We start from the raw sequence: 16,994 nt of genomic DNA, 5'->3' as shown, positions 1-16,994 counted from the left end.
ATGACTCAATTGGCTATTGAACCGCCCAACGACCGACACCCCCTGAAATCCCCAAAACTCTGGGTGAACTTGAAAATGATGCCACGTATGGGCTCACCACACCTCGGTAAGTGGGTGAGGACAAGGTGCAGAAAAAGGATTGACGGCATCAGGGTATCCGTCCCGGGATCCAACTGCAGTTACCCCTACCCCCAGTGAAGGTAATACTTGCTACTAGTGTGGGTGGCTAAATCAGAGTGGATCTGATACAAGCTTCACTAGCACCATGATTACACAAGAGTTAATCTAGCCAGAAGTAGGCCATGGTTAACAGGTATGTATACTTCAAATAGAAAGCACAAAACACACACACACACACACACACACACACACACATGTGCTCCCGATCGCGTACACAATCAAGCGCTGCATTGACTCACATGCATAATAGTATTGATCCTACTTCGATCTGAGTAAAGTTTGAGAATAAAATATCACAAAGTCCACACCTTCCATCTGCCTTCCCTTGGTTCAAGGGTTGCTGGTGTGTGTGTGTTGATAATTTAAAACAGAAGGTATATAGCAGAGCTGCACTACTGCAGATTTGCGGCTGGAAGGTTAGTGTAATTCCGTTTAGGGAGTTTCACAACACCCTGGGTGTGTGTGTGTGTTTGTACATGTACTCCCGAGTTCCAGTACAGTGTGTTGGTATTATAATCTCACACAACACCCCAGAGCACTATAGTCGATGCAGCAGAGTTTTTGCACAGCACATGGGTAGTTCAAACACATCAGCTACACCCATAGTGACGTACGGAAAGCTGGACTGCAAAGCTGAAGTAACAAGTAGACACGACTGGGAAGACATCATATGGTTGAGATATTGGCTTCGCTCATTGACTTGGGCGTGTAGCGGTGACGCTGGCGGATGCGCCGCACGATGATGTTGTGCTCGCGCCGCTTGTACACCGTTATCACCGTGGTGACCGACACGAGCAGCGCCACGCCCAGAATCACGACGGCGATGATGCCGTCACTCTGCAGACTCTCTACGTGCACGCCCGGCCCACCGTCGCCGCCATCCTCGTCGCTGGTCTTGTTGCCATTGTCCGCACCCTCACTGGACACCGCCTCTGCAATGCCTGGCGACTCGTTTAGGTTGTTATCTAGACAGTGACATCGTGTAGAGCAATAGTGGATGTTACCAAGGTTACAGGTGCCTCATGTACCACCAGTGCACACCGGGAACCCACCAAGTGGTATTACCGTAAAATCCCGCCAGAGCGCCCCTACCTCCACAACCCTTCGAGTAGTTCCCAGTGGGGAAGGGCGGATGGGCGAGTCCTACTTGCCGCATTCAGTACTGCATGAAAGGTACTCGCCATACGAAAACTGTGCGTGAGTCTCGCACACCGGCCAAAGGGCAAGAGCAGGGAGTCGTACAGACCCATCAGAACCCAGGTTTTGCGTGTTCACTGGCCAAGAGGGTGTGAACTGTTGCGTACATTTCCAACCGAGTCGAGCACGCACCTGCAGTGCAGTACAGCATCACACTTCACAGAGTCATGCGAGGATTCATTTCCCCGACAAGACGTCAGGGAGGGGCGCATGGGAGAGACGGGGCGCTCTGGCGGGAATATCAGGTAATAGCACATAAACCAGAGTCGCAAGTAACGAGCTCCAGACAGCTGTGGACAGTGGAATTTGTCGTGTACACTAGAGTCGCTCGCCCAAGAACTTGAAGCCTGAGCTGCTAAGAGCGTCACAGCCTAAATCTAAGAATGGTGGTGTCGGTTTTCTGGCAGAATTCGAGATACATTACGGAGGATTAGCAAGAAGAAAATTCGCGTTCGCGTTCGCAAACATTTTTCAGTTAGCGAACTGGATTGCGAACTTTCGCATTTTTCGTTCGGAAAAGTAGTCGGAACACGAATCGCGGATTCGTGTAAGGACAGTCATAAATTTACTACGCTATACTGTCTGCAGACTCTGCACACAATGGACGACGTGTCAACGTCATGCATGTGCGAAGTCTGTTTGCTAATCCTTCTCATAACGCGAATTCCGTCACTGAGTTCGACTTTCCTTGGAGAGCGAACGCGAACGCGAATTTCGTCTTGCTAATCCTCCGTATTATGATCCAATATGAAATGTTTCTGCTTGAAGTAAGAGCGTGCTATATTAAGAACGCAGCCTATTGGGAGCGTATTTCCTCTCGGTATGACAATTGTCAAATCGAGTGAATAGAACCTGGCTCAAAGGACTGGCTATTCCAATGAACTGCCAAGAGGTATCCTCAATTTTCAGGTGCCTCATTGACTGCATGTGCTTTGGGGGTGGATCCACGGTATCAGTGTCTGCTCCAGGATTGTAGGACAGCCGGGTACACGTGTACCTGGCGCAACCATTTCAACCGGGTGGGAGCCCGGTACACATGTACGCCCAATGATCTAAAGGCGAATGGATAAGCCGCATTTAGAAAAGAGAGGACAGGAGTTAGAAAAATTACGAAAGAAGAAGAAGTATCTGACACATACAACGATACAAGCCATGTAGTCAGTCCTTTCAAAGTTCGAAGTGTAAAGTACCAACCGGGTCACAGGTGACCCGGTACTATATTTTCAACCGGGTCCAAGCGCCGCCCAACCGGGTGGATTACCCGGCTCACCCGGCGCTGGAGCAGACACTGGGTATACACACACGCATACACACACGCACGCACACACACACACACATGCGCATACACATCAGGCCGGAGATAATCGAAATAACTCGGCAGGATGTACTCTGCTCATTCTTGGAGGGAGGGGGGGGGGCACACTCACCTAGATATCGTCCAAGCAGGGTGGTGCAATGGGGCTGACCTGCTTTCAACGAGTGCCGCTCCATGCGACAGGAGAGAGCGACAGCAGACGTGATGCCGTCACGGTTAATGCCCAGCGCGATCCATTCGCCAGTGAGCAGGCACTGTGATAGCGTAATCCAGTCCGGGAGAGTCTCGATGCCTGATGACGATACACCGTCGATAACCCAGACAGGAGTCGGTGTGTATCCGGGGGAATTGTGTGCTGCTGTCCGTGGCTCCAAGCCAGTGCACGTGGCATTCACAGCATCCCCGCTGTCATCCACTGTTATCACCGTCGCTTGCCAAGACACTATGGCGCCGTCAGAGCCGATGTTGCTTGGGGAATTCCCCGTGATGACATCATAGGTGATGACCGGCTCTGGGCTATCTGTGGTGTCATTGCTGGTTGGCATGGAGACGCAGGAGAACGTCTGTCGACCGGCACGTGGGAACACAGTCAGTGACCTCCTGTGAAAGTGCTGCTCGATTTTCTCTCCGGTTCCCGTCAGGATCAGATCGAATGTATTTCCTTTGGTTTGATACGGCAAGCCCTCGTTGGCAGCTGAATCAAGTGGTCCGCCATTACTCCACCACTGGTAGTCCAGCATGGCGGCCGAACTCCTACTATTGGCTGCGGCTGTATCAGGACTGGCTGGGCTTGTGTACCAGCATGACAACTCAGCAGCACCGTTAGCCTGGCTGTGTGCAGTGTGTGTGCTGATCTGCTGCCGGTGAACTAGAGCTGCTGTTCGATCAGCGATGCTGCGATTGCTGCCGGGTAGATCTGCATGCCGCAGCACAGAAAGTAATACTAGTTTAGATGTGTGGTGTGATGTGAACCCAATACTGTCCCGACACAATGCCACTATGCTCACATGTGCGCCCACATGCGTGCACGCACACACACACACACGCGCGCGCGCACACACGCACACGCGCACACACATCATTTCGATTGAGTTTCGACTATTGGACACCGAGGTTGAATCGGATACATGTAACAGGCATCATACCCGTCGGTGAATTTCAAATTACGATACATCAGCCTAGGTTTGTTCAAACCACTCACGATCCTACAATAGGGAGGTTTCGCTCTACGTAATTACGTATGAAAATTCGTATGTCGTACGCGCCGGGGAGGGAGGGCAACTTACATACAAAAATCTCTCTATGGATTTCCGTAGGAAAGCCCTTTCCTACGTTGGGTCCTCCGTAGGACTTTTTGAAATATTTTTTCGCATTTTCCGCATTTGTCCATGGCAACGTACGTTCAAGCCGCGCAAAACACAAGGTACACACACCGTACACCACGTGCAAAATATAATGGAAAACGCGGTTTCGGTTCATGGTGCATGCCGTGGGCGCATGCAGCCAACACGTCTCCAAAGCAACAACGCATGTTTAGCAGTCGTGGAGAAATCACGTAGAGCGAAACCCAACAGCTCTGATTTTTACATATGAAAATTCCATGCAGTTCCTACGTTATTTTCAGACGTAATTCCGCAGAGCGAAACCTCCCTACGGCCATGAATTATTGACGGCTGGAGTGTAGACTCTGTAGAGCGTGTCTGAATAACAGGGGCGGATCCAGGGGTTCCGCGGAACCCCCTAAATTTCGTAAATGCAGGACTGCCGAAAGGAGTTTCCAATTGGTCCGGTCGTACCAAAGTCTTTCATACGTTGTATATAGTCTGGCGGGGACGTACTTGTATGCCCTCCTCACCAGTAAACATGCATTGGTAGCTACAAAGTTGGTCCGGTGGTGTTGACCTGACCAACCTGACCGGCGGGGACGTACTTGTATGCCCTCCTCACCAGTAAACATGCATTGGTAGCTACAAAGTTGGTCCGGTGGTGTTGACCTGACCAACCTGACCGGCGGGGACGTACTTGTATGCCCTCCTCACCAGTAAACATGCATTGGTAGCTACAAAGTTGGTCCGGTGGTGTTGACCTGACCAACCTGACCGGCGGGGACGTACTTGTATGCCCTCCTCACCAGTAAACATGCATTGGTAGCTACAAAGTTGGTCCGGTGGTGTTGACCTGACCAACCTGACCGGCGGGGACGTACTTGTATGCCCTCCTCACCAGTAAACATGCATTGGTAGCTACAAAGTTGGTCCGGTGGTGTTGACCTGACCAACCTGACCGGCGGGGACGTACTTGTATGCCCTCCTCACCAGTAAACATGCATTGGTAGCTACAAAGTTGGTCCGGTGGTGTTGACCTGACCAACCTGACCGGCGGGGACGTACTTGTATGCCCTCCTCACCAGTAAACATGCATTGGTAGCTACAAAGTTGGTCCGGTGGTGTTGACCTGACCAACCTGACCGGCGGGGACGTACTTGTATGCCCTCCTCACCAGTAAACATGCATTGGTAGCTACAAAGTTGGTCCGGTGGTGTTGACCTGACCAACCTGACCGACCGGACCGGTTCTGGCGGGCCTGAAATGTATTACTGGTAACCATATGCCGCATGTCCATGTACATGTATCGGCTATTCAGTTTTTGAGTTTTTTTTTACTATACTGCATGGAACTCCCCTGTAGAGATTGCTGAATGTGTCGCCCTGAACAACCCTCATGCACATTGACGTCACATACAAATTCCCGTAGAATCCCGTAGAATCCCATAGAATCCCATAGAGCCAGCTGAGTTTTAGAATGTACAGGACCCTACCCTATTGTCACTTGGTACTGTGTTGGAATGGACTCGGATGGAGAGCCAAGGTTTAATTTATACATCGCATGAGCTGATTGTTTAGTAACTGGTGGTGTTAGTGGACAGTATAGCGTAACGTGTAGTTCCTTGGTCCTTTCTCTTTTGTATAGTATTGTGTTGTCTGTATTTTCGATTACGAAACGTTCCCTTCAGGCATTTCATGCAACCACTTTTTTCGGACGAAGATCTAGCTAGTCATTAGTTCTATCCAAACTGATGAAGCTGGAAAAGCGACTGTCTGCCACAAAGTGTTGGGCTAAATTGGTCAAATGCGCATGTAAGCAGTACACAATGAACACCCAACCATGCATGTACACACCTACGGGAATCCGTACATCTGTACAAGATGATGTAATGTGCATAAGAACTACACTCGACTTCGCTAATAACGACTTCAGATATAACGACAATTCGCAAATGACGACAAAATTTCCATGCCCAGAGCAAAGTCCCATCTAAATGTAATACATATAATGAGACTTCGGGTATAAGGACACTTCGCGAATAAGGACACTTTTCTGATGCCCCGCTGAGTGTCGTTATACGCAAAGTTGACTGTATACTCAAACATTCTGTACTGTAGCTGGATGGTCGTCTTACCTGCGTCGAGGAGCAGAATGAACATACACTTGGCCAGCAGTCCACCGCTCTTGTCATGGATCATAGCCGTGTACAGATCCTGGTGGTGCAGTGATAGGTTGGGAATACGCAGTGTACTGTTCATGTGCAGTGCAGCTACCCAGGCACTACTGCTAGCCGAAACAGGCTGATGGCTGAACACCACGGTGGAACTGGAAGCAGCAGTGGAGGAAGTCGTGCCGTCGGTGCCATGCGCCGACGCGTGCACTGGAGCGGATGGCGCGAACGCTCGATGCCACCGCCCACGCCAGTGTCCCGATCTGAGCACGTGCCGTTGCTGGGTGGTGTGCGAGCAGTGCAGTCGTGCCGTGCTGCCTCGGGCGTACTGGACCACTTGCACAGCTGCCGTCATGACGATAGTGGTAACATGCACAACACACACACACACACACACACACACACACACACACACACACAGTGTACGCACACACACACACAGAATACAGTATAAACCTGTGACTAATGACCAACCCTTGGGGCCAGAGAAAGCGGCCTTTAGTGGCAGGTGGTCCTTAGTTGGAGGTTTGCACCGCACGACCATACATGAATGTGAGACAGTCCATGCCTGGCGAAGTGGTCTGTAGCACCAGGCTGGTCGCTAGTCACAGTGCATGGCCTTTAGTTACAGCTTTTACTGTGCATGTAGAGTTTAGAGAGAAGGCCGCCGCACGTAGCAATATTTTGTGATCACCTCGGAGGGGGCACAGGACACGAATACAGCACACTCCCAATAAAGTGAATATGGCGGTTTAGGAAGGTACTGTCCGGGGTTACCAAGGCAACTGTTCTTTTTCAAAATAGATTGAAATCGTCAATGCTACCGTACTGTACAGGCACAATGCATGGTCTGTCTTGTCAACACCCCCTACGCATGCAGCATGCAATGGGTCAATGTAGGCACTTAATATCTCGATAATAAAAAGACTAATAATAATTGTAGACTACTGCACTCGCTGTTTCATTGCAGCTACAGTTCAGAAAAGATTAATGACTGAATGGGCCTACACGAATTGACCATGCTGTGCTCCAGGTGTATAGTAATGCAGATTTGCACACCCATACACAACCTACCCCAGCAGCCGCCCCCTGCTCATTTCCCAAGCTGGCAATAACCTTGCACTGCTAGAGGTTTGGTTTGGTCACTTTCAGGCACTTGTGGCAGTCAGACTAGTTTTTGAACAGACACCCGGACTTCCCAGAGGTGCCACATCTACTTGTCAAGCAGGAAGATCTCAGAGATCCGACTTGTTCATGTTTCCATGCTAGCACAGCTGTTGTGGCAAGTGTGCTAATCATGCATGCACAGAGTCAGACAGACCAGTGGTGCACTCCTGGACCTTGGGCTTGGTGTGGCGGCTACTCTTTTCCTATGCCAAACCTGGACTTTCAACTGGCTGGATGGAGATTTCCTACGCTAGGAGGACCACAGACGACCTCTACCATAGAATCATCGAAGTAGTTGGCAGGTCTGCACTCCGCATACATGAAAGAGAAATACGGAACTGATCGACATGACTTGTCATCCACTCCTTACCTTCTGTATCCTGCGCTGCGGCACACTGGAACTGGGCAGCGAGACTTGTAACTGCTAAGGTGGTTAGAAGGTATGCTATCGCTACTACTCTGCTATCTGCCTCTCTCCGTCTGCTGTTGCATTGTCTCCACCATTTCGCTGGTCTGCAGTTGCTGTGGCGGTGACGTCCGTACCGTGCTTCGACCAACCCTAGCATATCTTCGTCCGCAACGTTGCGTGAAACCTCAGAACTCGACGGCTAACTCGCGCTGACACACTGTCCAGGCGCTGAGCTGATTGCTATGCTAACGGGAGCAGGGGTTCCTTTCCGAAGTTCTGCGACAAGAAGAGCTTCGTCTTTTTCACGACCGAGCAGCTGCCTTCGAAGGTTTTGCGTTTGTTTGTGCTACATACTAGTAGGCGAAGAACTTAGCGTTGTTCCCGGGCACATGAACTGAACTGTACGCTGTTCGTCCGCTGCTCCACTTCTCTACAGCTCCTCGTCCTGTCCGCCTGGGCCGCACCTTAGTGCTTAGATCAACGTACTCCATGCTGGCCATTGCAGTTTGCTCGCCACTTTCTCAACAAGCCGGGACGAAGGGTCAGAGATACAAGACTGTATGCAGACTCCATCGTCTTTGACTTGACGGAGCAAGCAACACGTGGCTGGACCTGAGCGCATGAATTATTATAATTTGCGCGCCGGTCACCGTCAGGAAGAGAGTCGATGCTGAGCGCACGGCTTGTTCAGATCTCGTTGAGCGCGCGCTCGACTTGAGCACAACTCTGCAGAGGTTCTAGGTATGGTCGGATACGCGGGCTAAATCCATCCAAAGCAACCTAATGCAGAAATGCACCGAATACACGAATATGTCCAAACCAGTGTTATTGATGGTCAAGACCGTACCAGCGACTCGTGGAAGCCTTCATCAGACCCGATCGACGCGTCGTCTATATAACGAGATCTACATAAGTACAGTGCAAGCTCGAGCTTCGCAACTACATGATTGTACATTTTGTAAGTCCTTCCTGCCGTCTGAAGAAGACTGAGCGACCCAGCCGAGTTGCAACACGAGGAGGATTTGCTTGACCATCGGAAACGCGCGTGTAGACTCTACATTACGCCATGCATGCATGGTCCGGCCGTGGCCGTGGTGGCCGTTGGTCGCCGCGCTCAGGAGAGCGAGACTATGCTCATGTCATGATGTTGCTATCGTTAGAGACATGGAGCTTTTCCGAGGTGGAGTCTCGATGGCAGGAGAGGAAAGACTTTTTTTAAGGTGGCTCACACCCTCTGCGCGCGCATCGTTTGAAAAGTGTAGATTTTCAGTAAATTTTTCGGTAGCGATGATTTTTGTGCGATCAATCGTTGTAGGAAACGTCTTCTCGCTTTTCTGCAATTCTGGCGACCTAGCTAGAACCTGCTGCTAGTGTCCCTCTTCACTCGTTCTTTCTATGAAAGGGAAAGGCAGCACTCGCAGAAGATTTTCCAAGAATGCAATGTCGACTGGTGCTCGTACTATCAAAGTCCGCTCTTGAATCACGCCTGAGTCTTAGAAAATTATTTCAGAATACGCTTGTGTAGATTTCCTGCCAGTGCCACTGACATCTCGCGACCTTCAATTATAACTTGCTCGATCATCTCCCGCACTGACTGGTAAATTCGTCGGGTAGCTGTGGATGGATCGATTCAGGGAGATCGAAGGTAAATACATCGAAGCACTTCAAACACGTTTCAAGACGCACTTCAAATTTTGTAATTGTGTCTTGAAAATTGTTTACAACAATTCGTACTTCAATACGCTGTTGAATTGTATCCTCTGCTTGGGAGTCTCGACTGTGTTATTGCTGCATGGCTTTCCTCAACACCGTTCACTGTACATGTATCACGGAATGCAGATTGGATGGCATTGGAGGTGAATTTGATAATTTGTGACTGTGTCATCAACCAAGTCAGGACATCAAAATGGGACGCTCCGAAAATCACAAACGCTGCGAAATAGGTATGAAATGGTCTTACACACTGGTGGGTATTCCACATTCATTGTGTCATATCTTTAGACTGTCCGAAAGTTTGTCGTGCCGTGCAACTTTCACTGACTAATCCGATAATTGGCATGTGGCCCTATCGGCACACACTCATGCGTATGCCGCTGAGTCTATCTATATGTGCACGCACATGTGTGTATACTTACACAATTTTATTACGTATGCAAAATTAGGCAATCTACATGTACATATATATAATTATTCCCGTAGCTATGCAGAAGACGTTACTTCAGTAACGTCTGGCGCTAGCCAGGGTCCACACAGCTTTAATTTGGTGTTTGTTTGTTTGTGTGTTTGTTTGTTTGTGTCACGCCTGGCGCTATCCCGTATCTGTCCCGTACCGTATCGCACAGCTGGCCATTTGCTGGCTCCCGTATCTGTCCCGTACCGTACCGTACCATCAAACACAGCTGGCTACAAACAGCTGGCAACAATATTGGTCGTATTATGTACATGTACATGTATACGACTCCCTGTGTGTTGCAACTGTGCTTGAAGGGGACGGTTGCACTTTTTGTAGCTCCGTTTTATCTGAGTTTTCAGTCGTTCCTCTTACTAGTCTTGCCAAGGGGGTGGCTCTGGGTCCACCAGAGTCGCCCCTGGCGTGTTTCTGAATTTGCTGGGGCGAGGGTTACGCGACGCGGTCGCCAAGGCAGTGTCTTTTCAGTCACGACCGTTGTCGTCCTCGTCTCTCCATTCTTGGTGGTGTAGCTGACCCCCGAATGGTTTCAAACTGCGAAGCTCGGAGGAGTACAGTGGTGGCAGAGGCATGAGCTGTGAGTGGAGACGGTTGCTGGAGATGGATGGTGATGCAGGGAGAAGAGTTACGCTGCCTGACGCCGCGTGGGAAATTGTTTGAACCTGCAATTTCAGTTCGAGCGCGCTGGACTTCTAGACGATGTGTCCTCATGGCTGTTTTTCAGCGCTTGGCCTATCGCTGATATCCCTGCGTGGGATGTTCTTCCAGTGGAGTCCAGGTGGGACTTCGGGTGCCCACACTCCATCACCTGGTTGATTGTTTCGGAACTGCAAAAATAATTATTGTTTCCTATTTTGTGCGCATCTCTTGTCATCTCTCTTTTCTATACGTCGCACACCAGATGTACTACTAGGGAGGAGTACAGTGGTGGCAGAGGCATGAGCTGTGAGTGGAGACGGTTGCTGGAGATGGATGGTGATGCAGGGAGAAGAGTTACGCTGCCTGACGCCGCGTGGGAAATTGTTTGAACCTGCAATTTCAGTTCGAGCGCGCTGGACTTCTAGACGATGTGTCCTCATGGCTGTTTTTCAGCGCTTGGCCTATCGCTGATATCCCTGCGTGGGATGTTCTTCCAGTGGAGTCCAGGTGGGACTTCGGGTGCCCACACTCCATCACCTGGTTGATTGTTTCGGAACTGCAAAAATAATTATTGTTTCCTATTTTGTGCGCATCTCTTGTCATCTCTCTTTTCTATACGTCGCACACCAGATGTACTACTAGTACTATCGCCGTCTTTCTCTTGCTATCTCTCTCTGCTTGCTGTTTTTTGTTTCTGTTGCCACTGTCCCTCATCATACCCATGCTTGGGTGGAGGGCGGCGTGACCCGTTAGGGTAGCTGTCAATACAGTACGACTCCCTGATGTATAGAGAGACTTTCTGGAAATAAATAGGGAGACGAGGAGGAAATGAAATTAGAATGGTTGTTCGTTGCCGAATAGGTGATAGGATGCGTAAGCAAAAACATACTTTGGAAGAGAGATCCCGTCCTCTCCAAAATAGGCGTGAACCGGCGAGTCAGCGCCGGTCACAGGAAACGTCGGCAGAGAGATCCCGTCGACTCCAGAACGCCCGTGATCGGCAGAGTCAGCGCAGAGTCAGTTCCCACAACATGCACAATGAGCTCAGCAACAAAGCATAGCGTAGGGCCCTGAGCTTCCAAGCTCTCTCGTATGTGTGTGCACTCACTCCTATGACATAGAACGACAGTGCAGGCTATGTAAAGTCGCACGAATGTGTGTTACCCGGGTGTGTACATGCATGCGCACTCGCGCGGGCGTTTTGTGTGCGCGTCTGGCATGGCATAACGCCGTTCAATATGACTAGTGTTGAACCGTGGTAATTTGCCCCACCCCTTCTTTTTTCTATTGGCGTTGGATATGCAACTAATGACATAAACTCGGTTGTTGAAAACGAGTGCCATGCACCACAATGGATTGACAATAATATAATACAAGTAGCGCTGTAAAAGCGCTGGTAATACTCATGTTGCAGCCATGGCAGTTGTGATTAGCTTTCCAAGTCAAGCCTGCTGCAGAAATTATTACACTCTGACCAGCTGGAGTGGCCCAGGACTGCAGGTTGTGGAGAATAGGAGTGATGCTTGTATATACGCTTGTATTTACATGATGGACTTCGAAGTAACGTTAGGTGTATTACTTGTATGTTCTTCTGCCTGTGCACGTGTACATGTGCTGGTCAGTGTGGAACCGCCATCCATATCAGATCATACAGCTCAGCTGCTATCAGTCTCAACAGCTTATATCTGGCAAATAGGGTTTTAGTGACTCAATTTTGCTTACTGTGTTCAACAGAGTGGCATTGCACACAGCTACTTTATGTAATAGCAGCATCTTGGAAATTTTATATTTTTGATTGTTAGCTTCAGTAGAAACTTCTCCAGTGTGGCTCTTAGCTTCATTTCCACGGAGACTAAGCATTCAAGTAATGCACGAAGAACAGTGGCTAGATGCGAAGTGAAAAGCAATTGGACCGTACCCAATGGAATACGCATTTAGTATAGCAGTATTGCTTGCTATGTTGGCAGCAAACACTGTATAATAATAATTGCATTACCAGTAGTAAATGCTCAATGTGCATTGCTTCAGCACTGTGTTTTGGACAAAGCAGTCAAAAAATTCCACATCAGTATTGGCTTCATGTTGGAGAAAGTTGTGAAAAACACTAGAGCATACATGTACACTCAATACACATGCTCAGCTACATGTATGGCATTTAGTATGTGGGCGACTTCAAAGTTCTATTTTGGTAGTTAGCTTCGGTAGAAACTGTCTAAACTTGATCCAAAGCTCTACTACTATGTTCTGAAGATGTTGCAATCAAGTAATGTAAGACACGTATCTGCCGCATTGGAGCTAGTTGTGAAAACCTTTAGACCATACCGACTCAATGCACATGCTCAACTATTGCATTTTAGTATGTGGGCGACTTCAAAGTTTTATTTTGGTAGTTAGCTTCGGTGGAAGCTGCTAAAACTTGATCCAAAGCTCTACTACTATGTTCTGAAGATGTTGCAATCAAGTAATGTAAGACACGTATCTGCCGCATTGGAGCCAGTTGTGAAAACCTTTAGACCATACACTCAATGCACATGCTCAACTATTGCATTTTAGTATGTGGGCGACTTCAAAGTTTTATTTTGGTAGTTAGCTTCGGTGGAAGCTGCTAAAACTTGATCCAAAGCTCTACTACTATGTTCGGAAGATGTTGCAATCAATTATTGCAAGATACGTATATGTCATATGGTGGAGTCGGGGGTTCTAAGGCGTTGGACAATATCCCAGTGCAATGTGCTGATTCTTGAAAATATGGCATCACTTGACACTTCAAAGTTTTATTTCAAGAGTTACCTTCGGTAGAACCTGCTCAAACTTGCTACACAGTACCATTATTAGGTTATGATAGCATAACTATCGAATACAGGGCAAGTCCAGTGTCAAATACTTGTGGGCGGGGCTAATATGTGGTACGTGTGCGCTGAAATGAGATGATTCCGAAAAGAGAAAAAGGTCACCTTCTAACGTCAGCAGAATTCTACCCACTTCTAAAGCTTATGCTGGTATTTAGCAAGTATACTACTGTCCTGATGGTGGACATCAAGAAAAATGGGGTAACTACGAGTGCTACGGCCCAAAAAGTGGTTTTCCGGTGTTTTTTGGCCAAAATTGGCAATTGTGAGTATGCTATGTTTGGCCCCTCCCCCGAGTGAAACCGGCCGGTAGAACTTGATAAAAGTTTGTCTCCGTACACTAGATATCCTACGGAACAAAGTACAATCGTTTGTAGCCACGTTTCAAACAAAAAAATTTGGACCCGAGGGGTAGGAGCCACCTTAAGTGGATGATGCAAGGCGCAAGAAGACCAGGCTAACTGAGTCTGAATTGGCAGGGTTCAACAAAATGACCGCATTGCGCCTTGAGACAGAGATCATCAAAGGCAACCAACCATGTAGATCTACAACACGGCATCACCACCATCTTTACCCTGCAGGCCTGGCCTGAGTGCTATTTCGCGAGTTCGCATCGCTCCAGAGCATCGAGACGAAGTAGTCTACCTATAGTCCATCGGCCAAATCTCAGAAAGGGCCTCTTTCGGCGAAGGTGATGCACTGAAGCTCCAACTAAACGCCCTTTGGCACACGAGCTCATGAGACCCCATAGAATACGAATCCGGACGTTGCCAATCCAGTCCAGGATAGTCGAACTGGGTCGAATACCTTCTTCCGATTTTCGTAATTTCGTCCACCATTACGTCTTTCTCATCGACTTTTTTTCGCTTGGCGAATGTTCTTGAGCCGCTGAGCAGAATCTACGCACGCTCGAACACTTGAAATGCCTGCATGTTCACGGCTCGCAAGATTCTAGCGAGCTTGGTGGAAATCTATTATTTATTTCGACATTTTTGGGGAATCTGAATTAGAACGGTAGAATCTCATTCGGAGAAGACGGCGTGTCGCCGCTGTCGGATTGTCGCTACTGTGTTTCAGACGTATTTGCTTGAGCGTGCTATTGAGGATGGACAGAAGATGAAGTGACGGCTTTCTTGAACACGGACGTTGTGTCTACATTGTAGCTAAAACATCTCATCTGGCGTCTAGAACGCAATTATTATGAGTTGTGAGTGCCAGCTGAGCTGAACACAAGCTGGACACCATTCGTCAGCTGGGAATTGCATCGAAGCTCTTGATAGCCACGATAAGCATAATTATACAGAGGTAACCTTGTTTGACTCAATACGCATGCAGGTGATACCACTAGTGGCACTACAGTGTAAATGGTGCAAAATTGATGCAACAGCGAATATGTACTTCGTACAATCACGAACAATTGTAAGGCAAGTGTTCATGCCTGTCATAGAGGAATTTCAGCCCGGAAGTCTTGTTGTCATGGTCATAAATAATACAGGACTTGAGTTGGCTCTGGACATAAACACACTTGTGGTGAATACGGTCATTATTGCGAGAAAAATATTTAGCCACTGTATGTTAACTGATGCCGCACTACACGCAATATTTCATGCACATGTATGTGAGACTCAATTGCATCCACAAGGCCGTAGATGCATGTAAGCACACAATGCTGTACAGTATAAGTAGTAGTCGACATGTGGTGCCTTCCTGCTGCACATGCACATGCGGCAAGTTGGCAACAACACATGACCTATCTGCACCGCACAGCGTGAGCTTAGAAAGGAATATTGCACACACAGTGCTATTTGTGCTCCGATATCGTTAAGCCGGTATACATGTACTAGTATCCTTATACATGTACCTGGTCACTCGATAGGCGATGCCGACTGTACTAATCTTATCCATATTACCCGATAGGCTATAGCACACTGCGTCAGATCACTATGCAACAAAACAAGAGCTTTGGAGCGAATATACACTGAAGCAAAGTAGGTTTCAACGGTACAGCACTAGTCACGATGAGGGGAGTTACGAGGATGGTTAGGCCATGACACATAGATGATGATTGTTAATGATTCATGCACAGTGGAAAATTACCACCAATGGCGATGATATTGCTTTCACAACAATGACATCAGTAGGAGCAGTGACACAACCTTACTGCTCCAAGTAGGATTTACAAGCGAGTGAAGGGAGAGCAGACTGGTCTAATAGCAGACCGGGTCTAAGTAAGGAAGTAATCGGCATCAGAGGTGAGCTTGCACATCAGAAAACAGATGATGATCACCAAACACAGAGAAGTTGGCTATGTGTATGTTTGTGTCACTGTGTGTGCATGCGTGTGTGTGTGCATGCGTGTTTGTGTGTATGCGTGCACATCTGTGTGTGAGAGAGAGGCAGACAGACAGATAGCATATGGTGCGAGGGATCAAGGTCTGACCTCAGAGTTAAATGCTGACGGTGTGGAATAGCAACAGTGCGAAATCGGGCAGGGTGGTTAATGGCCCACACTGGAGCCGAGTAGGAGCACCAGTGGTTGAGGGCTAGCACAGGAGTAGCAGCAGCTCCAGCCTAGGAAGATCAGCTTCTGGATGAAAATCTCCCGGACACAGTAGGTACCAAGCTTCACTAGCAGATTGCCGGCAGGGGTGCACGGCGAGCACCCGTACATCCCTCAAGCCACCAGAGCCGCAGTACTTGGACACGATCCAGGTGCTTACCCGCCAACAATGCTGAGAAGGCACTGGAGCCATACAGGAATTTATGATCGAGCATGATCACAGACTTGAAATACAGGGTCCGGCGTTGAATACTCAGACAGCGACGTCTCCTCCACAGAACACCACTCAGCCCCACCATTGCATTATTTTCGCTTTTTCATGATTTTTACAATTGTGTTAGAGCACACAGCACTCGATGCAACATTTACCAGTGACTTAATACCTCCGCGTCTCCGACCATAACTGCAGCGTTCCCGTGAGCCTGTTGGATTTCCGTCAGCCTGTTGAGATTATCTTCATCTCGTCACATGTGAGCCTGTGTGTTTCATCCGTATCGTGGCACAATTACACAGACACGATTTCCAACTCAGGCCGGTTCCGTTGCTCGAAGGGTTGGCGGTAAGAATTGCTACGCCGTCTGTGGCTGCATGGGAACTTGGCGAGTCGTCGTCTTTCTCCATAAATCCTGATCGTCACGCGAACAACAGCCACTATTGCCTAAAAACTACGACACAACAGTATCAAGCTCGCCCCAGCAGAAGGACACGAATGACGAGCGCTAAGACGGAGAAAGAGAGACAGGGTTAGCGAGAGCGGACTAGTGCAGGTACGCTGTCATCTCCTGAGGTGGTGGGCGAAGCAGCGAAGTGAAACGAAGGAAGATAGAACTTATTAGAAGCCATACGGAGGCACCAAAACCTATTGCCTGTCACATACTAAGTGCCATTTAGGGTTGACAGCTGTCAGCTGACAGCCTCAAAAATTTGAAAATCTGCTCAAAAAACTCTCGATCAGAACTCTGCGCACTCTCAAATGGAGCGCACAGTAAAAAACT

At 48.6% G+C, this 16,994-nt stretch overlaps 1 protein-coding gene across 1 annotated transcript; it reads right to left on the bottom strand.

The window, feature by feature from the left end:
- Positions 1–410: 410 nt before the first annotated feature.
- LOC135817186 (uncharacterized) lies at positions 411–8,375 on the bottom strand. The gene is made up of 4 exons (XM_065330315.1): positions 7,725–8,375; positions 6,152–6,532; positions 2,805–3,608; positions 411–1,145 (listed from the first exon to the last, which is right to left on the bottom strand). The coding sequence occupies exons 1-4, from the start codon at positions 7,918–7,920 to the stop codon at positions 847–849; spliced, it is 1,680 nt and encodes a 559-aa protein (XP_065186387.1). The 5' UTR covers positions 7,921–8,375; the 3' UTR covers positions 411–846.
- Positions 8,376–16,994: the final 8,619 nt, after the last annotated feature.

The sequence above is a fragment of the Sycon ciliatum genome, chromosome 5 (assembly GCF_964019385.1).
Source record: "Sycon ciliatum chromosome 5, ocSycCili1.1, whole genome shotgun sequence".
Taxonomy (NCBI): Eukaryota; Metazoa; Porifera; class Calcarea; order Leucosolenida; family Sycettidae; genus Sycon; species Sycon ciliatum.
The sequence above is the reverse complement of the archived record's forward strand: the minus strand, read 5'-3'. Positions and strand labels throughout refer to the sequence as shown.

What these genes read in the sequence shown, in the direction of transcription:
- LOC135817186 (XM_065330315.1), bottom strand. Translation starts at nt 7,920, where the DNA reads ATGCTAGGGTTGGTCGAAGCACGGTACGGACGTCACCGCCACAGCAAC. An exon ending in CGCAGCGCAGGATACAGAAG is followed by an intron (nt 6,533 to 7,724) that starts GTAAGGAGTGGA and finishes TCATGACGGCAG; the next exon opens with CTGTGCAAGTGGTCCAGTAC. An exon ending in CCTGCTTGGACGATATCTAG is followed by an intron (nt 1,146 to 2,804) that starts GTGAGTGTGCCC and finishes GTCACTGTCTAG; the next exon opens with ATAACAACCTAAACGAGTCG.